Genomic DNA, 22,799 nt, shown 5'->3' with positions numbered 1-22,799 from the left:
TAACGTATATTTGGATCGAAATACGATTATATACTTGTACTTTACTTTTATCATACTACCTTAATTACAATTATTTATATATTTGTATTTTATATAGTTCTAGTGTTAATTTTAATAATTATTTAAGTATTTTGTACATTGTTGTCTCTTTCTGTAAGTTAAATTTTCTTTATTTTCTTGAGTTATTCAGACATACGATAAGTTAAGCTTCAAGCAATGCACGTATTTGTCGATTTATTTAACATTGTTATTATTTAATATTTGAATCTCCGCGTATCATCAGTTTACGCTAAAAAGAAAAGATTTAGAAAAACGAATGTTTCGCATCGTAGGAAGAAACAAAAAAAATGCCTTAGACATTCCGTAAAAATCAACGCGCTACCGGTGCTCCTTTTTTAGTTATTCATAGATCACGAAACATCACCATGGCCTCTCGTACTTTTTGTAGAGCTCATATGGTCTCGTTGTCATCATAAGAGATTTCAATTGAACCCGACGAGCTCATCACATTTGTTTCTGGCGCCTGAAAGGGAAATGGCATCGAGAACCTTGCAATACAAAAAAAAAAGAAAAGAAGAAAAAAAAAAGAAATACAAAAAGAAAACATTGAGAAAAAGTCCCTTCACCGAGATCCGGGCCCCGATCATAAACTCTAAGTATAATATTAAAATGCTTCCAATACTGTACTATTAAAACAGAAAAAAAATTATTATTACACAATTTTTATGATTTTATTCGTTCGGACGCGTAGGTAAGCGATATATATAAATATATATATAATCTACAGATCGATAATACTCGAGAATTGTATTTTATAACGGTTTATGCCTCTTTTTATTTACACGTACCACGAGTGACAAGTGATATATATATATTATATTATATAAATATATATATTGTTATTGATAAAAAAAATTGATAAAAAGAAACGACGACTTATACGGGGATACACGGCAGAAAAAAAGAAAAGGTGTAACGTTTAAAGGGCCGCGCCAAAAAAAGTAGTGTCGTGTTCGGCCGAGCGGGGCGCCACCGTTGCATTTCCTCCGCGTCTAGAAGCTCCGGTTATCCGCGACAGGCATCGTGTCCGTACTACGAGATAAAATGGAAAAAATCCAGATATGATGCTTATAATACTCATTTATTATAGTGTTAATAGTTAAGAAATATATTTTTATATTATTATAATATTACGACACGATATATTATATATATAGTACTAATCGATCGCCGCGGATCCGTGAACCCGCGACGACGAGTCTGTTCCTCGGCTGGTACAGATACGCGAGAATCTTCTATTTTTATTTTCTAGTTTTTGAGACTCGATCGTAAACGATTCAACGTTCCTGTGCAATCGCTTTGTTATTTTTCTTCGTTATTTCTCATCATTACGTGTTATGTTCTCTATCTTTTTTCATTAATTTGTTTTTATTTGTATAATTTTTCTTCTTTTTTAAGGATTTTTTTAATTGTTGATATATATAACAATTTACCGGCATTCCTTAAGTATTTTTCCTTTCTATGATTTTACACAAAAATTTGTATTCGTAAATTAAGTTTCGTCGGTTATCGATTTTCAATTATATATAATTATTCTCACTCTGAAAAAAAAACGCCTCGATTCTGTACTTTCGAATACTTTCACGACCAACGGGTTTAGAACATCAGGAAGAAAAAGCAGGAAATTTACGAAGACAATATTGCATACGTATAAGTGACTAAATGAAGAATAAAAAAATTATATATATAAATATAAATATATAAATATATTAATATAGATATATAAAGATAGAAATATTTGCTCTGATTCGGGAGTATTTGCAACCTGCTCGCCTCGATGTATGTATGTACGTACTATTAAAAATAACAGATACAGACTACAGCGTAATTTTTGCCAGCTTTCGCGCATCGGCATCGGTTATGTCTCCGTTATTTCCTAAACTATTACGTGAAAACTACGTAAAAAAGAAAAAAGGAAAAAAAGATGAAGTAATTAAACTAAAAGTGAATAGTAACTCATATGAGCATGATGAAACAAAACGAAATATGAGAAAACGAGGAGAGAAATACGAGAAAAAAGAAGAAAAAAATTGTTAATGATTGTTGATGCAACGATTTAAAAAAAAAATGAGCACCGTACGATGCCTTCCGTGAACGACCGAGCTTGCCTAGTTACCGAAATAATATAGAAATTCAATGATTCGATCTCGATATGAATTCTCTCGTCGAAAGTAACGCTATCCCTGCGATGCCTCTTCCATCTGTCGAACGATTGTTTCCTGTAACCGCAGACAATAAATATAAAGCGAGTAAATGGCGTGCCATAAACGAATCTTCGTAAAGTTGTAAAGAACACTACGATACCGACACGTAGAGCATATGTACCTCTATATTCGTGTTTGATTGAAAAGTGTTCTAAAACGAATTCCATGAGAGTATATATTGTGATTTTTCTCTAAAGAGGGAGATGCACGTGGGGATAACAAACATATTCGCTTTAAATTGTATTCGACGAACACTGGTGGTTATGCCATCGAGCTTTCCATGACTACGTTACATAAGCACCAGAATCGTGCGTGTGTGCGTGTATTGCGTGTATGTACACCAGAAAAATACTCGGAAATAAAATACGGCAGGACAATAATAATACCGTTTCTTTTTAGAAATTAGAGAGCGTAAGCATTAATTACAATAGTACATATAATATATATATAAAAATTGTAAGTGTGAAAAAAAAGGATAAATTTGCTAAATGCAGAGAGGTCTGCACGTGTACGCACAAGCGCATCCCTTGCGTGTACGTGGATACACGTGTGTACACGGCACAGCATGTATGTACATAGGTAATACATTCGTAAGGTTACATTTAGTCGCCAGGAATAGCGATGCGGATGTTATTGTAACAGTGAAGTGTAATATGCGGTAGATACTTTGAGAGGACGGTAGGGGAAAAAAATATAAAAACCGGAAGGTTCCAGCTGCGTAGTGGATGCAGTGCCTTCTCCGGGTGAAATGATCTCGTGGTGTTGAAGCGAGCGGTTGCAAAACAGCTCGATAAGCAATTTGCATTGTATAATATTTTAATCTAATATTTTAATCTAAATTTCAACGAAAATTTATCGCTAAGAATTATAATTGTACCAGTTTCGTTTTAGATCGACGTATTTTTAAGTTATTTTTCGTCTTGCAATACAGTCACCAAAATAAGGAGCATGAAATTGAATTCAAAACGAATTTCAGAATAATAGTCACTTTTTGGAGAAGGAGTATATATATTCTTATAATTAAAAGTATGTTATTCTAACCAAAACGATCTCCTTTTAAAGTTCGATCGTTGATAATGGGCATTTGAGATAGAGAAACAAAATAGAGAAAAAAGAAGAAGGAAAGAAATAAAAAGTATAATGGAAGAGGGAGGATGTTGGAAGGATCGAACACTGCGCGCACTACGCGGCGAACTTTCGAAGCACGAATCGATGAATTTGGTTAAAACGGAAACGGGAGCCGAACCTGTTACACACTGCGGAAAGAAGCAGCAGATAAAAAGAAAATGAAATTTAAAAAAAATAATGTATTGTGACGAAGTTCCATCCATAATAAAATAAATGAAAATATTATACAGTTAGGCCGACTTTTCCGCCAGTTCGTGCCTTTTTTCTGCAGGGAGAGAGAGTGCAGTTTTGGAATCGATCTGAATGATGTATGCTATTGATGTACCGCCTACTAATAGAAAAACATGGATAAGGAACAGGAAAGAAAGAAAGAATGAGACAAAGAAATTGAGGAGGAAGGGTATAATGTTAGAATCGTTAACGATCTTGGAGATCGTGATGAAAATATGGGCGGACAGAAGAGACAGGATATGAGGAATTAATTACGGGAATAGATCGAACGAGTTTATGTTTGACATGATGACAAAGTATGTGTCCTGTAATGCATTATTCTCGAAGAACATTACGAGCACGCAAAATTATGTCAAACGTTGGTGAGAGAGAACAACAAGCAACAAATGAAAAGAAACGAAAGGAGAAAAGAGGTGCGAGATTAAATGTGTAAACAGTCGAAACTGAATGATATGAATGAAGGGAGAGAATGAGAAGGAATGTGTGTGCGTGTGAAAGGAAGAACGGGAGGGAGAGAAAGTAAGTGAGAAAGAATTCTAGCAATTGTTGAACGTTCATTAAATTGTCCTCGTTTCACGATGTAATAAAGGCTATTTTACTTTGACATCGATGTTACATTTTTTACTTTACATATATTCCTTGTACCTTAGGATTTGGGTTTGAGGACTGGTATATCAAGATACGAAGATACAATCAAATATTATTCCCTTTAGAAATATGTACTACATCAGAATCAAATACATAGCTCTATCCATCGAGATGTTGTCGCATTCTTACTGAAAAGACGATGATAACATCTATAGCTAAAAATGAAACTACTTTTACAAATGTATAAGTAAATGTTAGAAGCAAAATTATAATGGAATAGCTTTGTCTATTGATACTAATAATGGAGTCAACGATTAAATGACCACACCCATTAGGGCTCAGAAACGAAGCCAATTTGTTCAGTATTCCCGCCTATTGTGATTAAGGAGGGGATTAAGTTACTTGTCTAAGCAGGTAAGGTCCATATTCCATTCATTGTCTTATATGAATAATGTCAGATCTATTATGTATTTAGTCAATGCCACCTTGTAAAGATAGAGACTTCTGTAGCTCGTCGGTGGCGGAACATGAAAAATGATCATATGTCACATCTATTTTGTACCTCGTCAGTGATGCCATTACCATTAACTACACTCGTTTCCTCATCTGTGCCGCTGCCATTGACTGAGGATAGTACTCGTTAGATGCCACTACTATACTTAATTGACAATGTCGCATGTGGCACAAAAATGGGTATCAGATGATTTCCAAAACATGAAACACTAAAACGCATTGCGTGCCAGATTTACTTTACAGCTCGTCTGTGATTAAATATAATTGTAATAATTTAGCAATATTATCTATTAATTAAAAAAAATATGCAAAAAATTAAAATATCAAATAACTGAATAACTGTGATTAGATTAAAAATGCACAAGAAAGAATACTGATCTTTTAAGAAACTGATTTTTATTGTTAAAATTTATACATTACTCGGCGCAACCATGTTCATAATTATATAACAGGTTTAAAATTTCATTCTCGCTCTATCATATACTGTACATGGACAAACGGAAAGATCTCAATTTAAAGGGAGTTTCAGGCACTGTATATCTACAGCATCTCCTTTATACCTGTTCAATTGACTCAGTAAATGTAACTTCGGTTGTTTACAATGAGTTGTATGCAATTCATATGATGTACATATATTCAACAGTACAGGTTCTTGTAAACTTTTTACAGGATTTCTTGTTATCATACTTTCATATAAATGCACTGCTGCTTTTAACTGGCCTGTATATAAAAGACAAACAGCCATATTATTAATTAGTGCTATGTTTGATGGATCCAATGCTTCTGCTGCTTGGAAACACTTGTATGCTTCTTGAAAAGAATTGTGGGCTACTGCCATTAATCCTCTGTCTGTTAACTCTCGAACAGTAGGACCGCTCTCTTTTTTATGCAGATTGATTAAAAATTTTTCTGCTGCCGAAACATCTCCCAAAAATAGATGTAATCTACCTATACTAGATCTCAATGCATCCATTTGTTCAGGTGACCAATCTGCAGATTCACAAAGTCTTCCTAGAATATCTATACCCAATACATAATTTTTCATGCTAACAGCACAGTTAATAATAGATATAAAAGTCCTGGATCTTCTGCCTTTCCACAATCTTATAGCATCTTCTTGTTCTGCAGGGTTAATCTTAACACGAGATCCATCTCCATTAAATCCATTGCTAAAATTGATTATAATTTGGTTCACAATTGCTAGAATCTTATAAAGATTATCCAATGCTTGTTTTGGTTTTGCACAATACATTGGAATCTCAGCTAAAAGTAGTCTAAAGGAAAAGGAAGCCATAGAACCTGGCCTGGTACCATACAGTTCAGGATAAAATGTAAAATACATGTCTGGTTTATCCAGATTACCAAATGGTTTTGACTCATTCTCTAAAATATCAATTTGCTTGAGCTTGGTTAAAAGAGCTAGCCTCGTGTACCACAGTTGCAAAGAATGTGGAGAATGTTTACTAGGTTGATTTATCTTGCCATATCCTTGAGCATATACTGCTAATAATCTTCCTGATAAATTTATTGCAGCTTTGTAACAACCAGCTTGTATTAATGTCCTTAAGCCACGTTCATCTTGAGTTACATCAGAAGCAGTGAGCACATGCCTCTGTATATTTTCATCTTCACCTAGGAATCTTACAACAGTACTCTTTATCAAATTGGGCATGTCCCCTTGAACTGCAAGTCCTGGCATCGTTAAGTTCTCTCTATCCAGGAAACTAGTCCCAGCAGTCGACGTGGCTAAGTTTCGTAAGATTTTTCTGGTCTGTTCAGAAGGTATCCACGCATCTCTGTGTACATCGTTCGTGCCACTATGATCAAGTCGTTCGTTACCAAGCAATGAACTACTCTTTAAAAATTCATTCGATTGATCCGTCAGTAATTCAAAATCCGGGATTCGACTTCCAGAACCTCTTTGCACGTCGAATAAATCTTCCTTTTTAGGCGAAACGATCTCATCGAAGATCGTGCGAGATGCATTTTCAAAATAGCGGCTGATATCTGTCTCCATTTCTTTCGTAACCTCTTCAGTAGTCTCGCATTTCTGCTGTGAATTCTCATTTTCTTCGGCCATTCTACGTCTGACTATTTTGTTTTCACTTGAAAATCTATATATACATTTATTTATATGATTTACAAAATCCTATAAACATTAGATCGAAGAAAATACCTTAGACGTCAACTGTCAAAATCAGATGGAGACATTCTGCCACGAATTATGTGTATAATAGAACGTGTTATTATGCATCTGTTTTTGTCTATCAATCATTGATATTTTTATACAATCTTTTGTGCTACAATATGAATAAATTTCTGCTATAATCACTAAGTTTAGTTGAAAAATGTAATATTCTGATTGTTGAAGACATAATTATGATATAATAATTAAATTTTCTAATAAGTTATTGATAATAATGTACTTAATTCTGAAAATTATAGTCGTACATATCTGACTAGAAAATAGTTTTCAACATTGAAACAAAATTAATTTCTTTCTATTTAATATCACTATATCAAAGATGGCACTATAAAATGATAATGACAATATATACCATATGTATTCCATACGAGTGCAAGTGGAGATTATAAGAAATTTTATAAATTAAGTATAATATGAACAATGCAGCGAAAAATGTTCTCCTTTCAAGTGGTTATACTATGCCTCTTATTGGATGTAAGATCATTAAAATATAAGAAATAGACTATTTTTTACTGTATTTAAGTCTGTATTGAAGGAAATATTAAAATAATGGTAAAGGACACTTGTTACTATTACTTATTATAAAATATTAAATCATTTTAGTTGGAACATACAAAATTCAAGGGAGAGATGTAATATATGAAGTAGTAGATGAAAGTTTAAAAGTTGGTTTTCGTTCTATTGGTATGTATTTAGTGAAATTATTAACATTATTAATTTGTCCTATTATAAATATATTCTGAAAATGTATCATTTCTTATTTATTACATATAGATACAGCTGTAGTGTATCGAAATGAAGAAGATATTGGCTATGCTCTGAAAAATTTATTACCAAAATATAATCTTCAAAGGAGTGATATATTTATTACAACTAAGCTTTGTATGTATCAATAATAATTTTATATAATATAAAGCATGTTAGACTTAAAAAATTAAATATATATACAAATATATAAATATATCATAATCATATATTTATGATAGCACCAAGTGAACATGGAGATCCAAAAGGAATAGAAAAGTCTGTACAAAGATCTCTTACAGCACTTAATACTACATACATTGATTTGTACTTGATTCATTGGCCAGGTGCAGCCAATATTTCAGAAAGTTCAATAAATAATCCAAGCTTAAGAGCAAAGACTTGGGATAAACTAGTAGAATTGAAGAAACAAGGGTACATAAGATCCATAGGTGTATCCAACTATACAATCAAACATCTAGAAGAATTATTGCAAAATTGTAAAGATACACCACCAAGTGTTAATCAAGTAAATCAATTGTACCTGAATTTAATTTGTATTTTAATTTATATTAATTAAAAAATTGAAATATATTTTTGTATTATAGGTTGAGTTGCATCCACATTATCATCAAAAAGAATTAATTAAGTACTGCAATAACAAAGGGATTCATGTACAAGCATATTCTTCTTTAGGAACTAGTAGCAGTACTAATCTTTTAAGAGATCCAGTTGTCGTAAAAATAGCTACTCAACTTAATGTATCACCAGCACAATTATTATTAAATTGGGCTTTGCAACAAGGAATTGGTAAATAATTTTCATTTTTAAGATGAATATTTCTACCATGTATCATTTAATGATATTATTACAGGCATCATTCCCAAAGCTGTAAAGAAAGAACATATAAGAGATAATATACAGCTAGATTTTGTTATTGATGAAGAAAGTATGAGAGCTTTATTTTCTCTACCTCAACATAAATATGCTTGGGACCCTTCCAATGTGTATTAGATAGATTAAATGCAAATAAAATAAAAAAAAACATGGAAGATCTTGCAGATCAGATTGCACACCTTTGTTTAGAAAAATATAATAAGCTTGGTAAGAATGGTAAACCATCAGAGAAGGAGTGGACTGTGCTATCAGGCATAGTGTTAAAAAAAAAGGACAACTCGCTCACTTTAGTAGCTCTTGCTACAGGCACAAAATGCTTAGGAAAATTAGATTTAATAAATACGAAAATATATGAGGAAGGTTGCAGATTAAGTGATTCTCATGCAGAAATTCTTGTTAGGCGTGCCTTTTTGAGATATTTATATGAGCAAATCAATTTCTTACTCAGTGACTCTAAAAGTGATGTTTTTACAATAGATGATCAGAAAAAAATTAAAATAAACGATAAAATATCGTTTCATTTCTTTACGAGTCAAACTCCTTGTGGAGATTGTTCTATATTTTTGAAAGAAGAATTCTATGAAGATGATGCGCCTCCAGCAAAAATAATAAAATGTGATTATAATAACAGAGTAGAAACAATAGAATCAAATACCGATAAAAAAGAAAAACAAATAATTAAAGATATATATAGAACTGGTGCAAAATGCATAAAATCCGAAAAATGCCAAGATCCTCATTTACCTGGAATAAACTACCACGTGGTTGGACCGCTACGTACTAAACCAGGAAGGGGAAATCCTACTCTTAGCTTATCTTGTTCAGACAAAATGGCAAAGTAAATACAACTGTGTAATATTACAATTAATATGAAATGGTATTCTTATAGAATATGAAAATTAAGCTTTATCTATTGATTTTAGATGGAATTTACTTGGAGTACAAGGATCACTTTTATCAATATTGATACCTCCAATAAAAATGGAAACTATTGTAGTTGGAGGCAATTCTCCTTTTTCTCTAGAGGCGATGGAACGTGGATTGTACAAACGATTCAACGAAAAAGTACATAAACTAAAGATTGTACAAAGTAAACTTTACTTTAAACAACAAAAAAATTCTGAAAGGAAACATCCATGTCCATCGAGTATAATATGGTGTGCTGTAAGAAATCGGTAATCTTTAATATTCACTTTTACTTAAATATTTATATTTACTTTTTCTATGATAAAGCTATGTTTTTAAACAAGATGGTCTTAATAATTGTTTATTTATAGCGATACTGAAGTAGCGGTTGAGGGTAGAAAGCAAGGAGCTACAAAAAAAAAGAAAGGTAGCAATCTACTTGTAACGAGACACGCTCTTTTTGAAATGTTCTTGCAAACTTGTGATAAATATCAACACCCTGATTGTAATATAAGACATCCTAAAAAGATTACCTATTTGGATTGTAAAATGTGGTCCAAAAATTATCAAAGCTTGTGGAACACTTTAAAATCAGGGTCTTTTTGTGCTTGGCCTTCTAAACCAATTTGGTTACAAACATTTGTGTTGTAGAATATTTAATATTCTTTAATATACAAATAAGAAGATTATAAATATGTACAAACATATATACTTTTAAAATTGGTACATATAAAAAATAAGTACAATACTATTTTACAATGTTCGTTTATTTATATTAGTATATCCTACACCTATACAGGTTAAGACAACTTGTTCTAATATTTCATCTTCTTCTTTAAGTGGCTCGATTTTAAAAACAACTCCAAAGAAATCTCTTAAATCGCGTAAAAATTGTATCCTGTGATAATATCATACATCAGTCTTATCATTTTAGGATAAATACAAATGTATAAAACAGCTACTTACATTGCTGGTGATAAAGGTCCTGTTACAACTTTAGACACATCTTTCCTACCCAATGCCATAAACATTGCAGTCATAGCTTGAAAAGCTGAATCTACACAACCATTTCTAAAATAATATATATTTATATAATATTTTCATTATCTGATGTATATTCAGTAGTTATGCTTGCTTTACCTGTAAATTTCATTAACTAATTTCATAGCTGCTTCTTTACCAATATCTTCTGGTACACAAGGCAAAGAAGCTGCTGTCATTAGAGGTGAAAATGCTTCTCCACCAAAAATAACATCAGTTGTTGTTTCAGCTGATAAAGTTACTCCAAAACCTGTCATATTTTCAAGTATTTAATGATATTTAATATATTTAGCGTTATTAGTTTCCGAACAACTAAATACATACCTGGTGATTTTCCACTAGATGCACCTTTACAATGATCTGTATGAATGTAAATATCTGGCAGGAAGTTTAACAGTATACCTTTAGCAGACTCCACAATTCGATTAGCAATAGCAGGAGATACACGTATACTACATGCAGTACCTCTGATCCTTTTCACCATTCCACTATTTTGAAACTACATATGCACCTTTTTATTTTTAAGTTATAAATTATAAATACTTTAATAAAGAAGATATACTTTCTACTAACTTGGATACTTCTAAGATTACGACTAGGAGGACATTTAAATTTAATTTCTCCACCACCTAGAGGTGCAGCTCCTCTTTTATTAATGGTAAAGATAACTTCATTATCACCAGACAGAAATTTTTTCAATATAGGTACAGCACATGCCTTCAGTCTGTCCACAGAAGGATCTTAAATACAATGACATATATATAATTTTTTAGCTGTTTGCCATTACAATAACTGACAATGTTCTGTGCTTAAAAATTTATCATGGAGGATTAGTTACCTATTGTATTATTAGTGATTCCTTTGAGTTTTATATCCACAGTTTTTTTACAAAATGGAGCTAACATCATAATTCCTTCTAGATAATAACCAATACCTCGTTGTACACTACAATCATGCTCTAATTCACCACCGTACAATAATCCAGGATTATAATATAAATTAGTTCCTGTTTCATTTAATTCTATTCTTGATCCATTTGTTATTTTATCCAATAAGCGAATAAAACTGACTTCGTACTCTACACATAATGAATATATTAATAATAATAAAAATATAATATATATAAATCTTTGAATATTTTCAAAAGAAGTATATGTTTAAACTAACCTTTAACTCCTGGATAGTCATCTTTAACTCTAATATTTGTAATTCGCACAGGCTTGCCGGATAATGTTGACAATAATAAGCGATATCGTAAATAATTACACCCTTCGTATGTTAGAACGTTATTTTTTCTTTCGGCTGGCATGTTTTATTAAAATTCGCGGCGGTAAACAAATCGATGTGATGGAAACATGGAACTTGGAACTTTCTGACGTCATAATACTGTTTTATCAAGCACAGTTTTTCTTCTATATTATTCTTTTTTCGTACAGTCGGTACAATTCTGATACGTACAAATTGAACAAATGTCAATTTGACAACATTATTGAATATTTTTGCCGAATTGTTGAAAAACAATATATTATTGCCAACAACAATTAAGATAGTGATATATGATTTTATTAATATTCGAATCTATAATATTTTTAAATATTTAAAATGACACAATTGACACAAAGGATATTTGTTACTGTTGGCACAACCAAATTTGATGAACTAATCGAGACAGTGCTTAGCTCGGAAGTTTTAGAGGTAAAAGACTATGAGAATTTCAGTTCTTAATATGAAGTTATAAAAACATTTAGTAGTAAATCTATAACCCAATTTAGAGTAATTTTTTAAACATATATTATTTTAGGTATTATCGTCAAAAGGATATCATGAAATCATCTTGCAAGTTGGCAGAACGTTATTTGTACCAGATTGTACCCCACGTTGTGGTTTTGTCAATATTGAATATTTCAATTTAAGCGCAGATATAATTAACTATGTACAAAATGCTGATCTTATTATAAGTCACGCAGGAGCAGGAAGTATTTTAGATGCTTTAGAGTGTAGAAAAAATTTAATTGTAGTTGCAAATGAAAATTTAATGGATAATCATCAATTAGAATTAGCTGAGCAACTCTATGAAGATAAACATTTGTACTATTGTACTTGTAAAACTTTGTTAAACACTATACAAACCATGAATTTTACTCAGTTAAAACCTTTTGTTAATAAAAGGAGTAGACATATTGCCAAATTTATAGACCAAATAATGGGATTTTTACCATGAAAGAAAGTTTGAAAAATATTCCAAGAAATACAGTTTTTTATTTCTTATTTATAATAAACAAAAATATTTAAGAGGTTAATGTTTATATTTTGCTTAATATATTTAGATTTTTATTGTTTTACAATATGGATATATAACAGCTTTATTTGTTATAACAGATATAGCTTTAGTATAATTTACAACAATATAGTTTAAATAACTATTCCTTAAAATTATGATTTAATAGCATAGAAAAATTTATAATTTCTGGTTAATAAAAATGGTAACGAAGAATAGTGGCAGTTATTGTTAGATACTTTTTATAGCATCTTTAGATGGTTGCTAATTTTTAAAATAAAAGCTATATCAGTAAAAATATTTTCTAAATACTGTACAATGTTAACATAAATTTAGTTTTTTAACAAAGTGTCATATTTCTTTGCAAGTATTTTTTTTAGGAATAAGATAATCGAGCAACCTCGATTTATCGATGAACATAATCATTGTTATCAACGATTTAATGAATTTGAACATTTCAATGCATTATATCGTTTTCTCGATTTCTTAGACGGTCCTAGCATTGTTTATACTTTCAATTTATTGTATGAAGATACATCCATATGAAGCAAACTACATATGTATATTTTTAGTGACATGTGTCTTTAATTACAGACCAAGCCAAGACGTGTCATTTCTTTCAAAAGTTCATTTCCCATTTGCGCAGGGCTTCTTGAAACTATTACACCAGCCTGAATAAAGTAAAACAATATTTATATTTATCATAACGAAAATATGGGTTTTATTGTAAATAGCAAACAAGTTAATACCTTTTCGAGTGCATTAATTTTATCTTGAGCGCCTCCCTTTCCGCCTGAAATGATAGCTCCTGCGTGTCCCATTCTTCGACCAGGTGGAGCAGTAATACCAGCAATAAACGACACTACTGGTTTAGCTTTACCTCCCTATGATTATACCAGGCATATTACATTCGTATTCGATAATATTTAAAAATGAATTGCACTTATAAGGATACAGAACGATTCTTGGAATACAAGGAATGGTAAGTTAAGATAGGATGAGGATTTGGGTACCAGTAACTTAGAAGAGCAACCAACAGTATTATGTTGAATGAGATATTCCGCCGCTGATTCTTCTGCGCTGCCGCCAATTTCACCAATCATTATAATACCATCACAGTCTGGGTCCCTAAGGAATACATCCAAACAATCAATGAAGTCTGTTCCATTAAATGGATCACCACCAATTCCAATACAAAGTGTTTGCCCAAGACCAGCCTTAAAGAAAAATTTTCTTACAGTTTCTTATTACAAAATTATTCTAAAAAACTTTTTTATTGTATTATTTAAAAAAGAATTATGTTTTTTAAGCAAAAAGGATATCATTCACTTACAAGGGTTGTTTGATTTACAGCCTCATATGTTAATGTTCCTGATCTTGACACAATACCAATTTTTCCTTTTTGATGTATATGTCCTGGCATAATACCTATTTTGCACTACAAATAGATATCTGTTATATGTTACCATATAGATATGTATCAACATAATTATACATTTAAATTTAAAAATTTGCATATAATTTGTATGTAAAATACAAATTTTTAAATACTGATAAATATTAAATATCTGCACCTGCTCTGGAGCTATTATTCCTGGACAATTTGGTCCAATTAAACGAGATTTGTTTTGTTCCAAAAGTCGTCTTTTAACTTTGACCATATCATGTTGTGGAATACCTTCAGTAATACATACAATTAATGGCATTTCTGCATCTATTGCCTCCATAATAGCTGCAGCTGCACCTGGAGGAGGAACATAAATTACAGTTGCGGTAGCACCTGTAGCTTCCTTTGCCTAAAAGAAAAGCACAATTAATACATTTATAAATGTATAAAATATAAAATGGATGTTCTTTTCCCACCTCCTTCACACTTTTAAAAACTGGTTTTCCTAGATGTTCTGTACCAGCCTTCTTGGGGTTAACACCACCTACTATTTTAGTACCATATTCAATGGCCTGTTGACAATGAAATGTCCCTTGTTTGCCAGTAAAACCTTGACATATAACTTTGGTATTGGAATCAATTTTTAAATTTTTCCTAGTATCTACATAGTTGAACCTTATTTGGGTACGTAATAAATTACCACAGTTTCTGACTGAAACATACAAGAAATGATTTTTTTTTTGAACATTTTTTTAAGAAATGAGATTCTAAAAGAATGTAAATACTAATATACTTTGACCTTCCTTGTAATAAATGTAATAATAATAAAATAATACATATTTTATGGCATAAAAAGATTTTAAGGCATTGCTTTAAACATTATTTGCAAATAGATGTTATTTATAGGGATAATATCAAATTTCTTAACTTTTGGGTCAAGGTTCATTAATTGTATATTATCCAATGATTAATATGACACTTATTCTGATAGAGCAGATTAATTAACGTATTAAAAAAACTATGCCATTGTATTTAATAGTTGTATAAAATCAAATTAATATGTATGATACAAATAAAATATAATAAAAAGAAAAGAATTATGAAGCTTTTGTTACAAAGTACAACTATGTGAAATACACAAAGACTTAATATGGAATTATATAATGTTTAATTAATAGTTAAGATTGTTGAATCTACTGAGTTAAAACCATATATTGTCAAAAATATTAAGTTATGAAAAATTACATATGTCCTTATATAATTGAAAATGATAACATAAATAGAATTTATTTAAAGTATTTTTAGTTAAAAAAAATGATAGAACATGAGTATCACGAGAAATGGGCGTGAAATATTACGATATCTCACAAACATGTTACAATTATATTTCGAAATATACAAAGGTCTCCTTTTAACATCGAAAAATTTCGGACGATTATTCTCATCTTACCTGTGAATTTTGAAAATGTTCTGATAGCCACAGCCATTCTTTTAATTAATGTTTCTCTTAAGATAGTCAATAAACGAAATTGGATTATTAGAGGATCACCATTAGAGGACTACCACAGCGGACGACCGAGGTCAAGTTCGAAAGAAAATACACGGACGAATTGTACTTAGCACATGTACATATAATTTAAGTATATCTAATGCTCCAGATTCGCTATGAACTTGTCAAATGACAGGAACATTGAACATCGAACTGATTGGTCCATTCTTCTATAAAATATTTTCTTCAAGCTAATTTTCAACGCAAAAATTTTATTGCTAGGTAATCTTGTACGCGATTTTAGACATGTCAGAACAATCAAATAGTTATCATTTGTTTATTATTAAACATTAGAAATAAGTACCTCTATAGTTTCTCGTTTATTTTTAAATTCTATTTCCTTTTTTTTTTATTTTTGATATAACATTTCTATCTAAAATAATGAGATATACCTTATATTGATGTAATGAGATATACTTTAAAATCTAATTAGGTATATAGATTTCATATAATTTAGAAGTTAAACATTAATAAAAAATTTCCGTAATTTCGCAACTTCTTTCTCTCTTGTTGTTAAAAATATAGGGGATTAGCTTTGTCTCTATTTATATCTTTGAAATATACACTAGACTTCGCGGTCATATAAACAGATCGCGACACTCGCTGGGGAAAACCGTCCGAAAGTTGAATCATGAAACATCAACATGGAAGACAACAAAGTTCTCGTTCTTGCGAGATGGACACAGGTGAGTAGAGTGTCTCCATCTCTGTTTGAGACATTTATAGCATGTCATGCATGCGCAGAACGTAAACTTTCTTGTCTTTCATGCTGATTTTCCACGATTCAATGTTCAGACGGTTTCTTCTATGCTTTTGGTATATGAGTGACGACACCTAATTATAAGATCGTGCCAGAGTTACTCGTCTTTCGTCAGGTACATACGTTTTAAATAAAAATGTAAAATTAGAATAATGCAGTAAGAAACTTAAATAAATACATCGTAAAAGAATTAGTATCACATGGATAATCAACTTCATGCTCCGAAAATTGGTAATAAATATAGTGGTAGTTTTATAGAAAGAAAAGGTAGCATGCTGTATAATCAACGGAGGCCACCGAAAAAGTGAGCGTAGTTAATGAAAGTTACGATTGATGGTATCATAGTTGCCAAATGTATATTACTGAAAGAAAGTCTACATAAATCCTTTTTCGATTTTATTGTTATTGCTGATATAAGAATTTAATTATACACAAATTTTTCATATGGATCGAATAGTTTGTTAAAATTTGTAGTGATTCGATTACGAAGTTAACATCGATGGGCATAGATAGAACGACATAAATGACAGTGATGTATAGAAAATAAATATCTTGATAAAAATGACGTGGTGAAGAGAACCTTAGCATTTTACAAAACCATCGAAGGAATTGCAAGGTATACGCTCTTACAACAGTTTCTAGTGTTTCGTTTCCATTCTTTCGTGATACCATTCCAACAAGCATCTATGAAAGGGAACAATAAAAATTATTTCAAATGCCGAAGGTTTCAAATATAATTTCAAACGTAATTGGAGAAAATTATATTTTTGAATTTAAAAAGTTATATTAGTTACATTGTTCATATATAGCACAAAAATTTCTTAGTATATATATATAATATAATATATTGATATATACATATATACATATATATACATATATATACGTATATATACATATATATATATACGTTATGTATTACGTGTCATCGAATTATTTTCATTACGATAAAAGACTAGTATTGTTATATATTTAGAGTGTATTTTTTTTAAGATAAACGAAAGCTCTGTCATTGAGAAGTAAAGAAAATATGTCTATATTCTTTGCCGGAATATACAATTTTTTTCAATCATTTAGTATTTTATTTATTTAGTATTTATTTTAATCAATTATTTTACATTTTATAGTGATATATTTTCATTAACGTTTTATGTTAATGATAATTAATTGAATTTATCAAACAGGATGGAAGAAAGTGCAAGTTCTGAAAATATTTGGTGTAAAACTAAATCAGACGAACAAAATAATTTGTATCATGCAGAATCTATAACTTCCTCTATGGAAGCAAATTCTACTTCTTTAGCAGATATATTTGATACAGCTTTTACATCTACAGTTGATCCTTCTCCACAACCAAGATTTAATTCAGGTAGAGACGAAATAACGATATAAGACATATATTAATTCATTTTTTCATATTTTTAGTACTGAATTTCCACTAGATAAAGCAATAATGGAGTTCGTTGAATTATGTTTTTAATAAAATTAAATGTATATAAAATGATTCACACGAAAATAAACATACAAAGGGATCATAAATAACTTCAATATTCAATTTTTTCATTCTAGGCAACGAAATGGAATATGATCACTTATTTGCAGAAAGTGATGTAGAAGATTTAGATGTGGTTCCTATTAATCCTTATGTAAATCCATCTCATCATACTGCTTCAAATAGTAATTTTGTTTTTGGAACTTATTTACATGGGCCTGAAACAGCAGGAGGAATATTACATGAACGTGATCCTCCAGTAAAACATAAAAGTAGAAAAAATGAAGACCGTAAATCATTCAACAACCAACACTCTGATAATTTGGGTGTAGCTGGACCATCTAGATCATCAGATGGAATTTCTAACAAGTATGAATTTAGAATTAAGTTTAAAACTTTTTGTGATAGATTTGTACTTAGTTAGAACAATAATTATTAATGAAAATGTTTTAAACAGAGTTATGCAAAATATGGAAAATGACAGTGCCAATGAAGTTAATACTTTGTATCACTCAGTTTTGCCAAATACAATTAATTCTCAGCAACATTCTACACATGCAACAAGTATGGTTTTTGTTTCACATGAATAATATATGAATAAAAAGTAATAAACAGATAATTTATATAGTTTCACTTTATATTGGATAGAAAATGATGATACACCGTCAGCACCTGATCTACAATTAGATTGGTCCTCGAGTAGTGATGATGCTACTAGTAGTGATGACGAAGATGGATCAGTTGAAGTTCTTGTTTCAGTAAATCATAATAATAAGGTGAAATAGCTTTATTATGTTGAGTTATTTAAAAATATAATTTATGTTAAGAGTTTAAGATACAAAGCGTTTTACTATATTTTAACAGCAGAATTCTGCACAAAATAATGAGGAAGGTAATCGTCCAGTAACTGTAGTTGATTTAACTGTGGAATCAGATGAAGAGCATACACCTCCTACTCCTACAACTTCGGTAGTAACTCCGGCTACTACGGACTATGTACCTAGGTATGAATAACAAATTATTTTATGTATAATACGCTTCATTACTGATTTTAATAATTTTTTTACAGTGGGCACAACACTTATTGCTTGCATGACCATATATATCATGGTCGATGTATACACCACAATTACAGAATTCCAATTCCTGTTATACCTGTAAGATATAATCAAATACCAGGTACAGGTATGATAGAAAAATTAAAAGAAAGACTAACAAAATTTTCAGTGATGTTATTTCGAATTTGTTCTTTTTTATAGATGCTTCTACAGGAATGTTAAGACCACGTATGCATCCAGTACAAGAAAGACTATGGAGGATGCAACAACGTGTACAAGAAGTACATAGGCGGAGTCTTCATCCAAGATTCTCAACACATCACACGTTAGTATTACAATAAATATTGGAAATTTCACATCATACAATACTTTTTATATTTCGTAGTACAACGTCGTGCAATCCACATGTGCATCAAGCAAGCCAACATACGTGTAACAATGGAAATGCTAATTCTGCGAATAATCGTTGCAACGGTGCAGAAAACATGACATTTGCAGAGAATTATTTCCCGCCTCCAATTTTGCCACCACCTCAACAACCTACTGTTTATAGTCATCCAGAGGCTAGAAGACCACCAAGCGTTAGCCCGCCTTGTCCCGAAATAATTCAGGTAATTCAGTGCATTCAAGATTTATATTATACATGTCGGAGACGAAAGAACACCGGAGCCTCTGGAATTTTGGATAATCCCGCAACATTGTAATCTAGAGTCTACGATAGCTGTAATTAAACAATTGTAGTTATTCAATCCGATTGTAATTGTTCGAGATTAGTGATAGTGAGCTTTGGCTCGAGGCGAATGTAGCCACGGTCACGGGATGAACGCTTTGTCTAACAAAGGCATGGCGTAATTCTATAGCTCTCCTTAAAAAGGAAATAGTTGTAACACTCGACAGTAAACATTCCAACGGTCTCTGTCCCGTAGCTCGCCACACGCAGACCCTATTCTTCGAGTAAGATGATTGCCAAATGTCGATGTGTCTCCGCAGTACATATTCAGGTAGCCCGAGGGCCCGTTATAAATCCCGATTTAGCTAACTAAAGTCCTTCAAACAAACAGTCTTTGTCCCAATTACGAGAAAATAGAGGAGACCTATTTTTCAACGAACGGCGTCTCCCACTAGCAATTTTCCCTCGAGGGCGGCTAGCATCTTTTTCTAACCACCGATATGGAGATTGACCAATTAGCAGCAACGCCAATTTCCCTTACTTTCTGAACGAAGGCTTTTCTCGACGAATCCGATGATCTCGTGTCCTTAGACACACCCCATTATAGTTTTTCTCTGTGGCATCATCGGGACGGGAAATTCATTCTCTCTCGCGATCTCATCGACGAAAAGAGTAACCCCTTACGACCAGTGAATATTACGCGTCCGACTTAGATTTTGTGAGCACGTTCATCTATCATCCCGTCGACCGCGGATTCGTTATTGAACCTAAGATCATTGTCATTAGTTTCTCGAGTATCTAATTACCACGGTTACTTGTCCAGTTCTATGATAATCGTATTTGCACTAGTCGATGTCTTCTCTATTGCATAACGACACGTGTAATCCAAACGAAGATTCGTTTCACGCTCCTAACCCTAATTCTAATGTAAACCCGACATACATATGATTTTAATGTTACAATGAATTTATAATTTATTTCCTTTTCGTTTCTATTAAATTTTATAATTATTGATTTATATTTTTGTGTTTAGGAAAGTCCTTTGAGTGGCCAGTTACCAACACAACCCATTATGCTGCCTTCAATGCCAGTTCATCCTTATGTACATCATATGTATCATCATTATGGTCCTCATCGAAGACCATCCGGTCCACAACATAGACACCATATTCATATCAATTGGTTACAACATCTCCATTTGGTATGCTTTCAAACACAGTACTTTGAATTCTATATATTTTTATACTTGTTATGTAATGCAGATGCGTTTCACGCAGCAAGGATCTGATGCTCACGACATGATGCCATTTCCATCTTTGGGTTTGCTGCACCCAGCGCGTCAAATGTCGGCGCAACTTGAGAATTATATGCGCCTTGTTGACCTACGACGCATGGCCGCTATTAGTTGCGGAGCTACACAGGAGTCAATAGAAAGTCACACATTCCGTCATAAGTACAAACGGGTAAATTACGTAAAAATTGACGTATATGTTCATTATCATATCATCCTTACTTCGTGATATTTTCTCGTTTTATAGGAGAAAAAAGTCGAAAATAGTGAAGACGCTATTGAAAAGTGTACTATATGTTTATCCGAATTCGAAGACTGCGAAAGTGTCAGGTACAAATTAATTCTCATACGCAATGAAAATTAATTTCAGCAATTAATTTTTCACAAATTATATTTTTCTAATATTGTTTTTTATACAGGAGGCTTCCATGTATGCATTTATTTCACATAGACTGTGTCGATCAGTGGTTATGTACTAATAAACGCTGTCCTATATGTCGAGTGGATATTGAAACTTTTTTACACAAGGAGCTTGAAAGCACTGCATAGTTTAAGGTCGATTTTAACCATCCGTTTTCGTTTTTAAGTATAATCAGGTAATATTCACATCTAAGTATTTTAAAAGATCCTATTCATAAATAAACCTTTTTCTGACACTGCTATGAATGTTGATGTAAAAAAATTTTACTGTGAATAATCAAAATATCGATAATGGAATAGAACTAAGTTCCTGGAGTTGTAGGAGAGAGATTTGTTTTCATTATCTTTACATCCGTGTCATGGGTATTAATAATAGTGTACATAAAAAAATGTTAGGTTTGTTTATTATTCGTTATTATATTAATAAGTCATGTAATTTGATCGATAATTTATACGTGTATGAAATGTTTCGGATGACAACATTGTTAGATTATAGCAAATATTTTAAGTGGTACATCTCTTCGTGGTTTTTTATTCTACTTCTTTTATTATGTGATACATAAAAAGAAATTAATCAATCATAACAGCCAATACAATGAATTTTCTAAATTAGAACAGAAACGAATGTAAATTAATAATAATTACGTAAAAATATATTACTCCTGTGTTACGGTAATTCTCCACTGGGTGCTATACTGATATATAAATTTTATATACGCTAAACATAATTTAATGATTTGTCGAAATGAATTATTAAATATTTCCGCGTCGAACGATTCTTTGAGGCTATGTATACCTTTCGTAAGTTTTTATATTAAACTAGTTTTTTAATAAAACTGTACTCGAACAATTCTTTACTAATAACTTTTTATTCTACATAAAAGAGTATATCATCTTATTAAGAAAATATGGATGATCGTGAAGTTTAATGAAAAAAATAATGATTTAGAAAAAAACTTCCTATTTTAAACTTCATTTCCGCATCATTTTATTGGTACAGTTAGTAATAATTAAAAAGGACATGTATTTTATTTCATCAAGTTGAATGGAACACCTTGTATAATATTCAATAAATTATTATTATTATGTCTAGTGCGTAATAAAAATAATTATTATCCTTTTGCATTTGAATGTCGGCGCTGTGGCGGCATAATAAAATTGTCTACAAATTCGACTGCCGTCATGATGACGATACGCTTTTATTATGCTTGTACATTTATGATTCTGTAATCGAAAAGTATTGTAAATGTCTGTTACTCTTTAATCTAAAATATATTTACTTCCAGATAATCTGTTGTTTATTAATATTTATCTATTTAGATATATGCATATAATAATAATACTTGATAAATTTGCTTCGATCGAGTATGTCAACT

At 31.3% G+C, this 22,799-nt stretch overlaps 7 protein-coding genes across 12 annotated transcripts; 4 read left to right on the top strand and 3 right to left on the bottom strand.

Moving 5' to 3' along the window:
• Positions 1 to 5,110: 5,110 nt before the first annotated feature.
• Positions 5,111 to 7,007, bottom strand: LOC117208680 (trafficking protein particle complex subunit 12). Its single transcript, XM_033449965.1, has one exon. It carries the CDS (start codon positions 6,802 to 6,804, stop codon positions 5,233 to 5,235), a length of 1,572 nt encoding a protein of 523 aa, XP_033305856.1. The 5' UTR covers positions 6,805 to 7,007; the 3' UTR covers positions 5,111 to 5,232.
• A 124-nt stretch (positions 7,008 to 7,131) lies between these two features.
• Positions 7,132 to 8,721, top strand: LOC117208684 (glyoxal reductase-like). Its single transcript, XM_033449972.1, has 6 exons — positions 7,132 to 7,404; positions 7,534 to 7,614; positions 7,705 to 7,812; positions 7,917 to 8,203; positions 8,283 to 8,484; positions 8,549 to 8,721. Exons 1-6 carry the CDS (start codon positions 7,344 to 7,346, stop codon positions 8,686 to 8,688), a joined length of 879 nt encoding a protein of 292 aa, XP_033305863.1. The 5' UTR covers positions 7,132 to 7,343; the 3' UTR covers positions 8,689 to 8,721.
• LOC117208681 (tRNA-specific adenosine deaminase 1) lies at positions 8,643 to 10,182 on the top strand. Of its 2 annotated transcripts, none has more exons than XM_033449966.1 (3): positions 8,643 to 9,409; positions 9,495 to 9,746; positions 9,849 to 10,182. In XM_033449966.1, exons 1-3 carry the CDS (start codon positions 8,721 to 8,723, stop codon positions 10,126 to 10,128), a joined length of 1,221 nt encoding a protein of 406 aa, XP_033305857.1. In that variant the 5' UTR covers positions 8,643 to 8,720; the 3' UTR covers positions 10,129 to 10,182. The 2 variants fall into 2 exon arrangements, with proteins under 2 accessions (XP_033305857.1, XP_033305858.1); XM_033449967.1 differs by having other exon boundaries at positions 9,495 to 9,636; positions 9,849 to 9,892.
• Positions 10,171 to 11,887, bottom strand: LOC117208682 (RNA 3'-terminal phosphate cyclase-like protein). Its single transcript, XM_033449968.1, has 7 exons — positions 11,686 to 11,887; positions 11,357 to 11,596; positions 11,092 to 11,258; positions 10,843 to 11,017; positions 10,618 to 10,768; positions 10,444 to 10,548; positions 10,171 to 10,375 (listed from the first exon to the last, which is right to left on the bottom strand). The coding sequence occupies exons 1-7, from the start codon at positions 11,825 to 11,827 to the stop codon at positions 10,231 to 10,233; spliced, it is 1,125 nt and encodes a 374-aa protein (XP_033305859.1). The 5' UTR covers positions 11,828 to 11,887; the 3' UTR covers positions 10,171 to 10,230.
• A 31-nt stretch (positions 11,888 to 11,918) lies between these two features.
• LOC117208685 (UDP-N-acetylglucosamine transferase subunit ALG13 homolog) lies at positions 11,919 to 13,157 on the top strand. Its single transcript, XM_033449973.1, has 2 exons — positions 11,919 to 12,213; positions 12,320 to 13,157. Exons 1-2 carry the CDS (start codon positions 12,121 to 12,123, stop codon positions 12,737 to 12,739), a joined length of 513 nt encoding a protein of 170 aa, XP_033305864.1. The 5' UTR covers positions 11,919 to 12,120; the 3' UTR covers positions 12,740 to 13,157.
• A 61-nt stretch (positions 13,158 to 13,218) lies between these two features.
• On the bottom strand, positions 13,219 to 15,848 carry LOC117208683 (succinate--CoA ligase [ADP/GDP-forming] subunit alpha, mitochondrial). 2 transcript variants are annotated; one of them, XM_033449969.1, is made up of 7 exons: positions 15,634 to 15,848; positions 14,660 to 14,895; positions 14,371 to 14,592; positions 14,130 to 14,234; positions 13,810 to 14,013; positions 13,546 to 13,680; positions 13,219 to 13,467 (listed from the first exon to the last, which is right to left on the bottom strand). In XM_033449969.1, exons 1-7 carry the CDS (start codon positions 15,668 to 15,670, stop codon positions 13,381 to 13,383), a joined length of 1,026 nt encoding a protein of 341 aa, XP_033305860.1. In that variant the 5' UTR covers positions 15,671 to 15,848; the 3' UTR covers positions 13,219 to 13,380. The 2 variants fall into 2 exon arrangements, with proteins under 2 accessions (XP_033305860.1, XP_033305861.1); XM_033449970.1 differs by having other exon boundaries at positions 13,834 to 14,013; positions 15,634 to 15,847.
• Positions 15,849 to 16,564: 716 nt separating this feature from the next.
• On the top strand, positions 16,565 to 22,713 carry LOC117208679. Of its 4 annotated transcripts, none has more exons than XM_033449962.1 (13): positions 16,565 to 17,108; positions 17,677 to 17,861; positions 18,062 to 18,353; positions 18,442 to 18,548; positions 18,633 to 18,760; positions 18,849 to 18,988; positions 19,054 to 19,163; positions 19,244 to 19,367; positions 19,428 to 19,653; positions 20,746 to 20,913; positions 20,975 to 21,175; positions 21,251 to 21,333; positions 21,423 to 21,561. In XM_033449962.1, the coding sequence occupies exons 2-13, from the start codon at positions 17,678 to 17,680 to the stop codon at positions 21,550 to 21,552; spliced, it is 1,893 nt and encodes a 630-aa protein (XP_033305853.1). In that variant the 5' UTR covers positions 16,565 to 17,108; position 17,677; the 3' UTR covers positions 21,553 to 21,561. The 4 variants fall into 4 exon arrangements, with proteins under 4 accessions (XP_033305853.1, XP_033305851.1, XP_033305852.1 ...); XM_033449960.1 differs by having other exon boundaries at positions 16,566 to 17,108; positions 19,054 to 19,169; XM_033449961.1 differs by having other exon boundaries at positions 16,567 to 17,108; positions 18,852 to 18,988; positions 19,054 to 19,169.
• Positions 22,714 to 22,799: the final 86 nt, after the last annotated feature.

Source organism: Bombus bifarius, unplaced genomic scaffold (genome assembly GCF_011952205.1).
Source record: "Bombus bifarius isolate JDL3187 unplaced genomic scaffold, Bbif_JDL3187 scf7180000008155, whole genome shotgun sequence".
NCBI classification, from domain to species: domain Eukaryota; kingdom Metazoa; phylum Arthropoda; class Insecta; order Hymenoptera; family Apidae; genus Bombus; species Bombus bifarius.
This window is presented reverse-complemented; position numbering and strand designations above follow the sequence as displayed.